Source organism: Halichoeres trimaculatus, unplaced genomic scaffold (genome assembly GCF_033239565.1).
Source record: "Halichoeres trimaculatus isolate MK-OKI-2021-1 unplaced genomic scaffold, fHalTri1.1 fHalTri1_scaffold_6, whole genome shotgun sequence".
NCBI classification, from domain to species: Eukaryota; Metazoa; Chordata; class Actinopteri; order Labriformes; family Labridae; genus Halichoeres; species Halichoeres trimaculatus.
The window spans coordinates 6,252,031-6,267,964 of record NW_027437184.1 but is presented as its reverse complement, the minus strand read 5'-3'; the positions used below and the strand labels follow the sequence as shown (position 1 = coordinate 6,267,964).

The 15,934-nt window shown below is 38.9% G+C and overlaps 1 protein-coding gene across 2 annotated transcripts in view; it reads left to right on the top strand.

Annotated features, from left to right (window-relative positions):
* Positions 1–15,934, top strand: part of fstl4 (follistatin-like 4) — a 314,099-nt gene that overhangs the window by 214,759 nt on the left and 83,406 nt on the right. For both annotated transcript variants that reach the window (XM_074672211.1, XM_074672212.1), the window contains one exon: positions 2,607–2,727. In XM_074672211.1, the coding sequence (XP_074528312.1) occupies positions 2,607–2,727 (121 nt within the window). The remainder of the gene's footprint in view (positions 1–2,606; positions 2,728–15,934) is intronic.

The following is a 15,934-nucleotide window of genomic DNA, read 5'->3' as shown; positions in this document are numbered from 1 at the left end:
TCCTGTCTAAATGTAAGGTTTTGATTTTGCCTTTGAGAGGTAAAGGTAAGGCTGAGAGTGACAAACAGGAAATGCTCCGTAAACCAGACCGTCTCAATTCAGTGTGGCCTTTGTGGTCTACGCAGGCTACGAAGTCCGGGTCCTCAAAAGGCTGCAGCCTTCGTGGGCTGCAGACCCTGAATCTGGACACAGCTCATGATTGTCACAACCATTAATCTACTGTGTGACATCCTCAGCTCCCTTTAGAAACGTTACCCATTGTTTTTAAAACGTGAATTTGTTATGGGGTTAAAGCAAATAAATGGAGATAAGATCCTCTGTTAAACATCACTTTTCTATTTGCAGTGTGCAAAACATCAAGGAGATGACTGTAGCAGCAACACGAGTTATAGTAATCACAATTCAAATCAAATCAACCAACAACAACAGATTTACAGCTACAACACCGATGATAACAGCAGAAGTATGTGTGATATTAACAGGAAGAGCAAATAGTCAGTGCAGTGTAATGATTTCCTCATTGAGGGGGAAGCAGACGGGTCTCTCTTCTTTTAATTGGTTTTGTGATGGCAATTTACATCCAATCATTTACATTTTTCTTACAACTCGCCATGTAATTCCCTTCACAGCTCCAACCTGCTCCAACCTGACTAAAGGTCTAATTAGTCAAACTAATTGTCAGGCGTGTATATGTTGGACTTTAATTCAGGCTATGAATAGCACTATTAACGGTACACTACTTTTAAGATTTTTTCTAACACAGTGAAAGAAAAATGTGATCATTTAATAATATAACTCACTTTTTTGTCTTCCATTGTTTTTGCCCACCTATGAATCCCTAAATGGTTGTTTTCTGGTTTATCTTCAGAAATTCCTTCACTGCAAGCTTCACACTGTTGTGTTTCTGCAGACTCGAATCTGAATGTATGATTTTAAGTATGTGTTTCTGTAATAAGATCAATTACTTCATGATATATTTAGATGAAAATTCCTGGATAATTACTCCATAAGGATAGAATTCCAACATGAGAAAACCCTGTGCAGAGATATACCTGCACTGTGGCTATAAATAGATATTCATAGAAGAAGAAACTACTCTCACAACAATATGGTGCATCTGTAGTGATTGAACAGAAGCCAAGCTCTCTGTTTATCTCTTCCAGCCAGCTGAACAACACATTTCTAAAGACTCTTCTCCTGAGAAAGACACATCTTTTGTAAAGAAGTGAAGACTCATAAATGACAAATAATGGAGAGAGTAGAAACTCAGGTGTAAACAAGGAATCAGCATCTGCCTCACATGTTAGATTACATGTTTCTGTCACCCATTTCAAGCAGAATGAAATTACTCTCAGAGTGACTCTGTTCCTGTGATTCGGGTGTTTATGTACATGAGGCACTTTCTTTCAGATGGAAATCAAATTCTAATTATTGGTTGAAGGGAAAATCTCTTTTCAAACACACTTACTGCAGCAACTGTTTCCAGCCTGGTAATTTATGTCGTGTCTGTATTGCTTCTGCTGGCAAACAAATGCTCTCTTTGTTTAACACTTGAAGCTGTGAGCTTTTAAAAGGGCTCTGTGAGGAAGCTTCAACCATTATTTGTTGAGTCGTTTGATAAAAACAGACAGTCCAATTGGAAAAATGATAATAATACAGTTTCAAACCTAGAAAGCAGACAAACGTGTTATTTTGTTCACATAAGGGATCAACAGTGATTGTTTTTTCCCCTTACACCTTTGAAGCCTGAGTGTATTTATTGAAAAAAAGCTCAAAGGATTTATTGTCATTATTATTATTGTTATTGTGTTTGTTTTTTGTTGTTTGTGTTGTTTTGTTTGTAATTTATTTTACATTAGATTTCCTTGATTGTAATTGTGTGTCTCAGAAAATATTGAAAACATATTGTTTTATTAAAAATGAAAAAGGAAACTTAAGGGAATAGTGAAGTTTAATGTATGTACGGTATCTACCATTTAAATGTCTGATTTAAATTTGTTAATCAGACATTTGATTTTATTTGTGAAGTTTGAGTGTATTTAAAAAATGAAAAAAAAAAGTTAAAGGATTTTTTTGATTGATTAATTAATTTATTTATTAATTTATTGTTTTTTATTATTTATTTATTTATTACCTTTATTTTTTATTTATTTATTTTTATATTTATTTATCTTTATATTTATTTTATTCTAATTTTAATCATTTATTTATTTATTTATTTATTTATTTATTTATTTGGGGGGGGGGTATTTAATTGTCCTCATAATTTATTTAATTGTAGACCCGTGTTTCAGAAAATGTTGAAAACTTAATAAATATGTTTAAAAAATAATTATAATAATAAAAAGAAAAAAAAATTAAATAAAAAATAAAAAATTATAAATAAAAATAGAAAAAAAAACTTTCTGGAAAGGTAAATTAATGCATGTGGTATCTAACATTTAAAAGTCTCTGTTTTATATCGACCAAATTTGCATAAAAGGGTTCAATACCCGGTGCTGCATACCTTAGTTTAAAATGGTAATGCATCAACAAATGAAAATGCTGTTTGAGATTAAAAAATGTAGAAGCCGTGAATGACAGATGACTTTTACGTCTTGTGTCAGATCTCCATGAAGGAGCACCTGGAGGACAGTCTGATGGAGTGCACCATGCAAGACCTGCTGCGATACGACGACTACAACAACGACGGACACCTCAGCCTGCACGAGTTCTACACGGCTTTCCGTGAGTTTAGATTCAGCTTCTGCAGCTCTCCTTTCTTCTTTCTGTTTTTCATCTCTCCTCTTTTCTTTTTCTTTTGTTTACTTCACATTAAACAACATTAATTTTAAAGGCTGTCTTCCACTGAAATGCATAAACACTTTTCAAACCACTCTTTTATTTTTCACATGAAGAGACTATTATATCACATACACTCCCTGCTGAATCCATACTGCTATTACACTTAATGCCTTTAGCTTAACTCAGTTTGCTTTAGATGGCAAACAGTGGAATACATTTATAACCCCTGCTATTAAAAAGTAAAAACTCACAGCTTACTGTCATCACTATTTACGACCCTGTGACCCTCCGAGCGGAGGCCTCTCCACAGCAGCCATCAGGCTGAAAGTGCTTCATCCACAGATAAATTGATAATTGCACACTCGCCCATGTGCCCGGACCCCGCCATGATTATAGCATCTGGTACAGACATAATAGCTTCTGGGCTTTAGGCTGAGCAGCAGCTGAGAGGCAGGTTCCACCTTTTCAGAACCAATAATAACAATTACACCGCTAATGCTGCTGTAACATCAAAATGGCAGGATGCCATGATAACCTGCTGCAGTTTTCTCCCATCTTTTCTCTCTTACAGCATTTCTTTCTTTCTTTCAACTTGGGGAAAAAACCTTCATCTTAATCCAAATTGGGGATAAAAACGGATAACATCCAGCTGTTAGCGGTAGCAGGTGGCCTTTCCTAGACCCTCAGGTTGAGCAGGTGCATTAGACCTCACCACTAATTCAGCGTCTTAATGACTGGTTTTAGTGGGAAGCATCCTCCTATTGTTTGGTGACAGTCTCCTAACGCTCCAGATGGGCAGTTAGCTCACATTGCATGGTGTTTACCTGCCTACATGCCTGCCTGCAGGTTTCCAGGCCGTGATTGTCGCTGCATTTTTATGTTTGACAAGCAGTTGAAGGAATGAGTTGGGAGCGATAAAACAAGCTATTGATTAGATGAAGCTCAAGGTTAACTGTTGGACTGAAGGAAGGCAACACCAAGGGGGGGCGATTATATCTGAGTGGTGCATCTGGTGTCCTGGATAATGTTGATGGTGTGGAATTGTGTAAGTTGTCACATGTGTAGGTGAGAGTGTGTGTATTTTCCTCTCCCTAATGTGCTGCCTGGGATGCAGAGCAGCCAGGATTCACAGGTGTGTTTAGTTGGGTGGAAATTTAGAAAACGGTCAAAGGATTGGGAAATTGATTGTGAACATTAGACCTAAATGACACGAGGGGGTATTTAGCAATGATGGATATTTCTCTGTCACATCAATCGTCTGATCTCCAGAAAACATAATTTGTAGTCAAACTCTGCAGACTCTATAAATCAAAGTAAAGCTGTAGAAAGTTTCTTTGTTATAGTTTCCACTGCTGTGCTTCATGTCCCTCCTCTGGTGCTACTTTCTGTCTGCAACTTTGAGGTAAATACCAAAATCCCTGAGACGGTTTCCTGAGACTACCACTCCACTTTCATAGTTTATCCCACAGTTGCTGCACTTGAGCTGTTGAGGAACGCTAATTGTGTTGTTTTGGCTCCTTTGTTGTCTTTGCTTTATTTAATAAACAGAGTAAACCTTGACAGGTACACCACCCCACAAAGCTGCGTTTTGTTGCCTCCCAAATCTATATTCTATTTTTACCGCAAATTGAATCGAAGGGAATATGCTAGGAGAGAACTCCTGAGATGATTGCATTCTTATTGATTTTTTTCTTCACTTATTCTGCCTTTTACAATTCCAGCAGGTTGTTTCTTGTATTATTTTACTTGTCTGTGCTGTCTCCTTGGCACCTGTGTTGTGTCAATGCTGCCTACTTTTTTGTCTCCCAAGTCTATAGATTTATTACAACACTTTAAAAATAACTTTGATTAAATTACTGATGCAGTTTTAAAAATTACTTGGAAGTTTTTTTTTTTTTTTTTGAAAAGGCACTTATGTTTACTTTAAAACAGAGATAGGGACTCGAGTTTGCGACTCTAACTCATGTTGAGAAGACTTCAGACTTGACTCTGATTCATGTTTTGGGACTCGTGAACAATCATCACGTTTTCTTTTTTTATCTTATTGTGATTCCTTCCTTTTTTCATGGTGACCACTTTAAGCATTGGGGGCATTTCACTTAGACATCGGATTGATTGCTGTGCCACTTCAAACAGGACTAGGGATAGGCACCGAATTAGGTATTTTTGTAGGTACCCCAAATTCAGTCAAAAGTACCAGGTTCGGATTCATGTGAAACCAAAAGGTACCATGTTTTGGTACCTAAACGCATCCTTGTGACTGTGACGAGTGGAAGAGTAGGAGATTTTCCATGCTGAACATGAACGCAGCATTGCAAGGTTATATATTGAAGAATAAATATGTTATTGAAAATTGGTACCATTGAGTACAGATACTGATTGGAGTGTCCTGTGACAGCAACAACAACAACAACAGTCGTGGCAGCAGTAACACTCAGCATCTTGATGTCCAGTGTCCGTGGATGTTTCCTCTGTATTCCTTTCAGTCTCCATCTGTAGCAGCTCCTCTTCTGTTTGCTCCGGTTCATACAGGTATCCTTTTGGTTCCAAAGTGAATGAAACTTCATTGTCGCTGTCATAGTCACTCATTTTGAATTTCCTACGCTGCCTCACAATCCTTAGAGTACAAACAAAAGAATTACGATACTTGATCAAACTTACACGAGGCTACAACTGGCGCCCGAAGCATAGCTTGTTTACATTCCCTACAGCTGAAAGGAGGAGGGGGGACGGAGCGTACTAGCGCTGCGTGGAAGGATACATGACCAGTTAGTTAGGTCCGGATAAATGTTTATATTTCCGAAGCCTTAATGCACTTAAAAATATTTTATGTAGCGTGCTCTTAAACTGTGGTATTACTTTTTGATTTTAGTTCTTGTAGGCAGAGAAAATAGCCGTTGAATCTGGTACGGTCTCTCCCTGTTAGCGCCTATTTCCTCGTCACCATCGATTAAAGTTTGTGTCTTACTGAGGGAGAGGAGACACCTTTCTACTGTATCTAATGTCCTTAGTGGTCACATAGAGCTCATACAACCCCACTTCAAAAAATCTGAACTGTCCCTTTAAGTGCAATTTTCTTGACACACAAGTACTTACCATAGCCAATGCCCACACCTACCATCCCCTTACACCCACTCACACACACACCACCTTTGTGAAATGTATTATGACTAAAGTATTATTTTGTTAAAACTTTATTTTTATTATAACTATTATTGTTTCTATTCAACTATTAGGTGACCTAGTGACAAGCTGTGTGACTACCAGCAACAACTGTTGCCAGTCATAAAAACGCTATTTTCCTCAAAACAAAGAACAAAATGGAAAAAATAAATATGATTCAGAGGGATTCAACTGATAAAATTATATGGCTTACAACTCTGAAAAAAATTAATCGATGACCACTTAAAGTCCATCAGTGAGGTGTAACATTTTCTATATTTACTCTCATTATGGTCCCACTGAGCCTGTACTGTAGCTATGCTCATGGAAGAATACCGTTTCCTTTATAAAGAAAAGCATTCATTGTGTGTTTTCTTCATATTGCATAGCAGTGAGCTGTTTAAAGTGATCATATAACAAACTACTAATCAGTACTGATGTTGTATGCTAACAGATAGGAGAGATAATAATACAGTAAATGTTTTGAATGCTTTCCATAGATACAGCTGTGCAGTATTCATAGTAGACCAGATAGCAGCAGATGACAAAAGCTCAGTAGACTTATTTTTCAGAGACTTGGGACTTGACTTGGACTTGCAAAAAAATACTTTTCTGCTTTCAAAGGTTGTAACATTTCCTATGATGCAGTTTTTGTGATGGTTGAATACTGTTTACCAGCCACTGTTGTCTGTAATTCGTCTGCAATTATTTGCTCCCACATTCGGATGTATTTTAGAGTTCCCGCCCTTAATGCTGCAGAACTTTTAGATAATTAAAGCCTGAAAAAGATGACTTCTTGGTCTGTGCTGCTGCAGCAGTGAAAAATTAAGCCTCTCTTTGCTGTAGAGCATATTGCAGGATGGAGATAACAGCATAATGGCTTTAAATCAGCCCTGTGCTTTCCTAATGGTGTTTGGTTTCACAGGGTCCTCTGTCCTTCCATTTGTTACAGTGTCAACATGGAGTGGGTGTGGATGGCTGGTACACATGCCCTTTGAATCCGAATTAGAACCAGTGTAATTAAACAATAATAAATGTGCAGGAGTTTGCCTTGTGGACGTTTGCTCCAATGCTGGGGCTGAGACGATTCACATTTCCCGTTCAGCGAGAGACATCAGGGCATTAGCACGGAGGCTGCTGCGTGAGCAGGCTTATTGAGAGACATCTGAAGCCTGCAGATGTAATATATACGGTCACACAAGGTCACACCTCCTTTGTGGATACATGTGTAGTATATAAAGCTGCCCTGTGGTGATACATGGACTGCATGTGCATTATGAATGACGATTAACCTTTCATAAACGTACAGGGCGAGACATCAGGGCAACGCTTCATGATATTGGCTTTCTCACAACCTCTGCAGTTCACGCCGGTCTGCTCAGTCTGGACACAAGTGATGCTACAGCATGTGTCCTCATGGCTGTACAGCGATGGAAAGCAATGCAAAGTTTAAAAGGGAAGACTGTGCAGAAAAGTAAAAGTTTGAAATCAATACTGTTCACCAACTGTTAACGCAACCTTTCAGAAAACATGACTCAAAGACTGTAAACAGTTATTTCTGCGAGACACTGATGAAAAAAGGATGAAGAGATGCTGTTATTCAATCATTTATAGAGTTGTGTTTCTGGGCTTTTTTTATAATAGTTAATAGGAAATAGGAAACAGGGAGATAACAGGGAGTGAGATGCAGGAAAAAAAAGTGACCTTGAGGATTACAGCCACGGATCATGGGGTGCACAACTTAACCAAACAAATGCCCCAAGATACTTTTATCTGGTAAAAACCCAGAAAAGTTGGTGAAATACTTCACGTCAGTCTTTTTTTAGCTATTTAGCAGAGTTGTGTCTTGGTGTTGATCAAAAAAACCCACATACACCAGATTGATCTCTAATCCATGTCTGCTCCCTCATGGTATTGAATCAGTTTCAAGTCATGTGTCAACTCCAAGCGGCTTCCTCCAGTGTAAAAATATAAGACAATGCGAAAGTGCTGCAGTCTGCTGTTTCTCAAGTGTCCACTTGAGGCCGTTTCTAGAAGTACTGGAAGTCACATACACAACAAGCCAAAAAAGCTGTTTTCAAAGCAGAAATTAACCTATTTACAGCCTGGTTCAAAAAACATCTCCTGTCTAAATCGCTAATTTTACCATCAACACACACTGTGCATTGGGTAAATGTTTTTCTAACTCAGCAATTCAGAGGATATTAAGATCGTGAGCTCGCCCAATCAGAGGCACAGCTCAGCTCACGTGGCTGGCAAGTGCCATTTAGCTGTACTCGAAGCCCCTGTCACTTCCAATATGGCAGCAATAGCCAATATGCTTCAAAAGTCTGTTTCGGAAACAGACAGGTGATGTCAGGGAGACTGTGTCCATTAATTATACAGTCTATGGTCAACTCACACTTGATCTGCTTCATTATGGTCTGACTGCATCCCTACTCTGGGGGTGGCCACATATGCACAACAATCTAATTTCATTGGATCCCAGAGCTGTGTCAATCCACCTTAGGGGAAATCAAATGAGACAGGACGTTGTGGATGGAAACTACCTAAAAACACTCAGTGTAGAGACTATTCTGGTTGGATTTTAGTCACTGTCTCGGTACGGGTGCGCTTCTTGAAGAGACCAATGTACAATCCAAAGTTACCTTGTTTCTTCAATTTATTAATCTACAGGAAAAAAAAATAGACAACTTACTACTTCACCTGTGCCCTACTTATAGTATTCACCTGCCAGTTTACCTAAAGTGCCCCCTGTGGTGATCCCATACATGACCAAAAAATAAATAAAAACTAAGACTAAGCCATTTAACTTAAACTAAGTTAAATGGCTTATACAGCCATTGGCTTTCAAAATAATACAAACTGTGTCAAAACCAGATATTTACCCTGACTACAACAACAAATGGACATGATGAGAATGAGAATCAGAATTATTTTATTTTCATTATATCAAAAGGCACAAAAAAAAAAAATAGCAGCTCTGGCAGACAGTGCAAAAAAAGAAAGCAGAAGGTGCAAAATGTCAAAATATAGGATAATAACACAAATAACAAGATAGCACAAAGTAACACAATAGGAAAAAATATAATTTAAGTTAGAATAAAAAAAAAAAAGAATAGAAAACTTGTGAATATAAATTTGCAAAAAAAGTTTAGAGTAAGATGTGAGGGACCAAGGAAAAGATCCACAGTAAGTTTTTATCATTATCTGTACATCTCTAAGGGAAGTTTGGTGTTTGTCATCAATGTACCAACACTAAAGACATTGAATGTTGATGCCCGGTCAGATCTTGGCACTTGAAGAAAACAAAAGGAGGTTAAGAGATGTTAGGTTCAGATTTATCTGACAAACCCTGGTTTCCAGGATAATTTCCTTTTGTATGTGTGTTAGTTGGTAGAGAGAAGTCTTTAAATAGACCTGTTTAAGTAGGCACTCTACCACAGATTGATACTTTGCATTGTAGATTATTTCCTCTACAGTTTTAAACTACTTCTAAAATACTGCAAAGTTGCTGTCAGTGCAGCTAATTTTGTTATCACATTGGTTTGTAAGGCTTATATTTACCTGAGCACGTAACTCCAGGGTTGTAGACCTTTTTAGTGTGTGCACAGCTAAAACCCATTGGATGTGAAGGAGCAGCAGAGTGCCAGTGGTCCTGTTTTCATTTCCTAAAATAAACAGCTGGTGAGCGCCTCATTAGCACCAGGCATGTTTCTTCTTGTTCTCATTGTTTCTCCATATTTCCTCCACATGCAGCTCCCACCCTTCAAGCCTCTACTCTTTATTTTTATCAACATCCTCTATCCTTCGTGAGTCTATTTGTTTTCCATGGCTCTTGTTAATAGTGTAATAACACGGAGATGCGGGCCGCCCTGGCAGGGTCTCTCGGCAGGACAGGCTAATTAATCAAGAGTGAAGTAGCAGAGATGAAGAGCGGAGGCACAAGCGGGAAAAATGAGAAAGAAAAAAGAGAGTGTCGTGGAAATACGAAGAAGTGTGTTGCAGGATAAAAGTGAAGAGCATCCTCTCTGATGGGAAATGGCCGGCTTGAGAAATGGGAAAATAATGATGGAACATAAACATAGAGGGGAGGAAATGACCAGCTGGAGGAGAGAATGAGCCGCTGGTGTCAGGAAAAGGTCACAAGGTTGAATATATGAAGTGTTTTTCCTGTGTATGCATGTGAAATACACATGTTTTTATAAAACTGCAACAGAATATTCATGTGATCTCTCTCAGTGAATTAGAAAAGTCTTTTCAGCCGTCCAAGGCTGTGAGTTATTCTGTCTCTGAATTGTTCTATTCTTACTGAATCAATTAATTTTGTGTTGAATAGAATAATACAACAGTGTTATGTCCCAATGAAGAGCTGAGGGAATACAAACGTTCACCTTAGTGGTTTGAACTCAGCATTCAAAATGTTCTGCCTTTGTGCTCATTGTTTCTTTCTTTCTTTTTAACTCCAAATAAAATAGTTGCTTTTTGAAGAATCAAATCATTTTATTTCCATTTCTGTAGTTGGCAAAATTAACAAAATTTTGAAAGTAAACAAAAAACAGTATTGATAGAGATTTGTGAATGGTTTGGCAGTACAAAAACACATTTGGAGCCCTGAGTAACTTGCCTTCCAGACAGTGTGTGTTTGCTTAAAGGAACAAAGCGAACTATCTTTGCCGGCCAGTATCTGTTAATTGCAGTGACATTTTTGGTAAGAATTGTTTTTTTGGGGTTTGAAGACAAGGTTTACTCATTTGCTCTAGTGTTCAGCTCTGTTTTTCCGTCCTTTTTCTTTTTACCAGTCCAGTGCCAGTTGAGTTGAGTTTAGTTTATTGGTTAGACCTCTTAAAGGTCCCATATTATGCAAAAATCACTTTATTAAGTCTTTTGGTGAAATTTGTGGGTCTTTGGCTTTCCTCCCAGCCCACAAAATGTGATATTTAATGACCAAACCTGTACTTAGTAGTGCTGTTTGGATTTTGGGGATTTGCTGATATCAGCAATTCCCTTTTTTGACCAATCAGGAGTAAGTCTGACCTGATTAGACCACCGGAGCAGATACCCCCGAACCCGAACCCGCTCCCCGCTGCTGGAGAGAAAAGTTGAAGAGCCATCACTGCTCTGTTTTTGGCTGTATACAGCCACATAGTTCCATACACAAGCTTCCCATCTCGGAAGAAGACAGACTAAGTGTCTAGAGTTCATGTATCAAGGAAATGTTCCAGCTACACTCAGTAAAACTGTGCATGTGTGTGCTAGTCACTTCACGGCCGACTGCTTTTCCAACTTTGGACAGTCCAACAGAGAGCTAGCCAATAGACTGGTCCTGAATCCAGGCGCATTACCAACCATCCGCCAACAAACCTCGGACCCTGAAAATGTGAGTATTTTAAATGTTGTGTGCTGTGGAGCAGATGTAAGAGCTTTTCCTCAGTGTCCCCCCTGTCTCTGTGTTAGCTTCAGGATGCTAACTTTAGCTGCTGTTAGCCTGTTGTTTTAGCCTGTAATGTTACGGTAAACGAGCTTCACTGTTTTCTGCCGCCGCTCTCAGTGACGCTGAAGAGTGGGGCGGTATCAGCGGTGGCTCATTTACATATGAAGGCCACGCCCACTAAATCAGAGCGTTCTGAACAGAGGGGCTATGAGAGCCTGGAAACAATGCTGCTGTTCTTGATTTATTGGCTTTTTGGACCAAAACATGTTACTACCATTTCATGAAGACATCAATGATCCATATTAAACTGCAGAAAAGGAGCAGAATATGGGACCTTTAAGACGGAAGCTTTTTACTGGTGTGCATTTTTTGATTCACCTTGCTACTTGGGATAAGTAAGACGTAATCAGTATTATAACTAAAGTTGGTCTTTGTACAGGAAGTTTGATTACTTGTGTTATGAGTTCTCTATTAGTTGCTTTTTAGTAGTTTTGTTGTACTTAAATATGTTGTTTTTTGCACTAAAATGGGTGTAATTTTTTAATTTCACCAAAAGGTGATGTAGGCAGTGTCCCTAAATGTGGTGAATCAGTCAGAGTTTTAAAAAATTAGGAATCATGGGTCTGAGAGACTGAAATGTAATGTCTACATATGTGGATGCTGAGTCTGAAGAGGTTAATATACAGAGACAATGCACACTGATAAACATTGTGTATATTACAAGCATTCAATAAAATTCAGTTTAATGAAACTTTCAGACCAGATGGGCATACACTCGACCATCTCTTCACCATGATTTTAAGTTTGTTTTAAAAGAAAGGGAAGTGTCATGCTCCCTGAGCTGAGCTGGAGGAGTATTCCAGGAGTAAGTAGCTCTCTCTGGGTGGGCTGCCTGCCAGTGTTCATCACTGAGAAATGAATCCAAGAAATCAACATCTTCCTGAAAAAGGACAGGTCTTGCTTCTCACTTTCCTCTCTTCTTACTGCTCAACTTTGCCGGCCAGCATCCTGACATCTAAGAGACTCCCAGGTTACATGCCATACATAGACTCATGGATTTGTTTAATTTGATTGATTTGATTGATAGATTACTCATTATTTCCTGACCATTTATTACGTTTTCACAGTGCCTTTGATAAATAAGCTTTAAAGTCATAAATCCTTTATAACCCCATTTTTAACCCCTAAATGAGAATACGTGCAGGATCTTTGACTCTGATCTTGTGATTGATTTAACTCAGTTACCATTAAATATGCATTTGAGCGCTTAAACTTTTTTTCAATTTATTCACAAGTTATTCAAAAGCAGCCATGGTTTACTCCCAGGACAACAGCAATCCCTCCAGGCAAGGAGTCGGTCCTTCCCCTGAGTAGAGGGCTTGAAGTAACTCGGGGTCTTGTTTTATGAGTGAGGTAAAATAGATCGTGATGTTGACAGACGCGTTGGTGCAGCATCAGCAGTAATGCCGGCGTTGTAGCAGACCATTGTGTTGTAGAGGAAGCTGAGCCTGAAGGCAAAGCTTTCATTTTACCACGTGTTAAAACTCAGAGCGTGAACGGCTGAGGGGATGACGGGGTCCTGTGTCATTTTGGGAATCAGGGTGATGATGTTGGTTTGATTTCAGCAGCATATGAGTGGGTATGAAGGGTAATCCTTACTGGTGTTTTCCTCCATGGGTGTATGACGATGTTTAGTTTCACTTTTTAATTCACAAAAAATATGATTTATTATTTCAATAGTTCCTTTAAATTCTGTGTGAGTTCAGTCGTTGTCCACGCAGACATACTGCTGGTGTAATAGGACCGTGTGTTTCACCTCCTCGCTGTACGTACCCATTGAAGCTCTCAGAGAGCCATGATGCCTCAGCAGCTAGATGATATCTTTTGTTGCTGCCTGGCAGCTCCTGTCAGGGTTTGATCTTCCACGTTTCTCAAGTTTCCCCTTAATCTGCACAAATGATCTTGCCGAGATCAGATATCAGTTTTACAACAGAAGCCTGTTGTTCTCTGACAGCCAAGTGGGTGAGAGACCTCCAGCTAAGCTCTTAACAACAAAGTGACTTTGAACTGGAGGTCTTAGAGGTTCCCTCAGCACCCACACAATAACTCTGACTCCTCTCTTCTGCTATCTGTTGTTTCCCATCCATGTTATCACTATAATCTACTTGTGTATCCTCTGTCTCACCCACCGTCCTTTATGATCCACCTTTCTTTTTTTGTGCTTTCCGTTCTGCATCTCTTTCTCTGTAACTTTTACTTTTTCTCTTCCTTTCTTTCCTCCGCCTCCGCTCTTCCCTAGCTAGAGTCTAATGCCTCATTACAGCTCAATGGACCTTTACACCTAATCGCCGGTGTGTGTTAGGGGCTTTCTGGCACCAGTGTATGCTCTGGTCCTGGGTAATTACCCAGAGTCAGGTAGCTGCAGTTACAGGTAAGGGATTATTGAGACCTTAGTCACACTCCTTCCATGCTGCACTGATTGAATTTTTTCTTAACCAAATGGTGCCCGTCTCACACGGTGTGGTTGTTTCATTATCTGGGCTGTTTTTCTGGTGAATTATTGCTTGTTGTGAATAATTAGTTAGGTCGTTTCAGAATTATTATGATTGGATCATTACGAGTTTCCTAATTCTCTTGATTGAGCTGTAATGGTTTACCTATGAGGGAGGGGATGACATTTCTGACCCATGGGGTCAAATGTGCAGCAATGCTTGAATTTTAGATACCATTTAACAGTCAGTTACCATTATCAGTGACTGACCGGAAATGCTCACCACAAGCCAACTGCAACCACCAGTTAGCCAGAGGAAGCTTAACTGATTATTAACTGAACATGTTTGCAGAAACAAGAAGGAAGTTAGCTGAAAAATTGAGAGATGTGTTATGACACAGGCGTTATGTGATGGTTTGGGTTTTCAGTTGTGTTTGTGTTGTTCGGGGTTTTTGTCTTGTGTTTCTTGTGTTTGTCTCAGTTCTTCTTCTTGTGTGTTCTGTGTTTCCGGTTTTTGTCTTTAGTTGGTGTTCCTTGTGGTTCTTGTCAGGTGTTTGTCTTTTTGTGTGTCTTGAATTCTTTGGTGGTCCATTGTCTACGTTTGCTGTCCTGCTGTGCCGCTATGTCTTCTCCATTCCCTAATGAGTTTTTCTAGTGTTTGTGGTTGTGTACAAGTTTTTGATTTTAAGTTGAGTTTTAGTTAAGTTTAATTTAGTTCACTTAAGTGTTAAACTGCCATTGTGTCCACCTCTTTTTGTTTCCTGCTCTGTGGTTCCTGACAGAATGAACCACCAAAGAGACTATATAGGGAGGTGAACAATCAAACACAGGTGAGAAACACGGCACAGACAATCAACCTAGAGGGAAACACAAAGAGAACTAACCCAACACAGGAAAACTAAGGCCATGTCCACATGTAGCCACGTATTTTCAAAAACAAATATCCCCCCTTGTTCGTTTTTAGAAATACTTTCTTCCACACTCAGCAGACAGATCCGCCGATAAGTGCAGCTCAAGGCACGTCAAACCCGCACTTGGCAGTGATTTCAGGCGTAAATCCTCTGCCAGCCAATCAGAACGAGCCCCTGTTGTTCAGCTGTGATGTTTGAGAACCGAATACTCTGTTTACCGGCGTCCACACAAAACCATTGTTGGAGCCATAATTTAGTTTTTTTTTCTTCTTGGTTTCTTTTGTTTGTTTGTATGTTCAAGAACACTTTTGTATGCAATTTTTTGTTCTGCCAGTAGGTGGTGTTTTAAATGGATTTAAGAAGCCTGAGTTAATGAGTCAGGTGTGTGTGGAATGGGGGGCATACAGTTTTCAACCATGGTTTTTTGTAACGGGAACGTTTTGGTTATTTGTTTTATCGTTGATTATTTGATTCTTTGGGGTGAATAAAAAACGGGTCACCACATCCAAAGCTCTAAGGACAATGGTATTGTTTTTTCTTGTTTTTTATTTCTGTTACTACTTAAACATGTGTCTGTGAAGTTCTTCCCTTCACACCGAAAAAATGTAGTTTTATTGGAAGACTCTACAACCATGAAACCAGAGTTTTCCAAAATCTTCACCCTGGCCGGAGTTTTCACAAACAATCATTTTAGGCGATGTAAAGCTGCTGTTTCATATGACAGGCATAAACATGTAAAAATATATGTATAAAAAATATATATGAAAATATATATTCCCAAATAGAGACTATATAAATCCAAAACATAAAAATACTGATAATCACAAAAAGACACACACACAACAAGGATTACTGAGATAAACACAAGAAACACAAAGAATAACTAAGAAACTCGAGACATACACAAAAACCCAAAAAACACGTACAACTGAATACCTGAACCATGACACACAAATTAATTGCAGTGCCAAGAGATTAAAAAGAAAAGGTTTTGGTTTGGTTTGATATTTTAAATTAACTTTAACTTTTGGTCACACATTGCTTTGACTTCCTCTTTCCAGTAAGAGTTTGATTGATACACCTAACCCATTATCATCCAGTTTTTCCCTTCGTAATGACTTCCATCAAGACACGTCAGGAATATCCAGGACT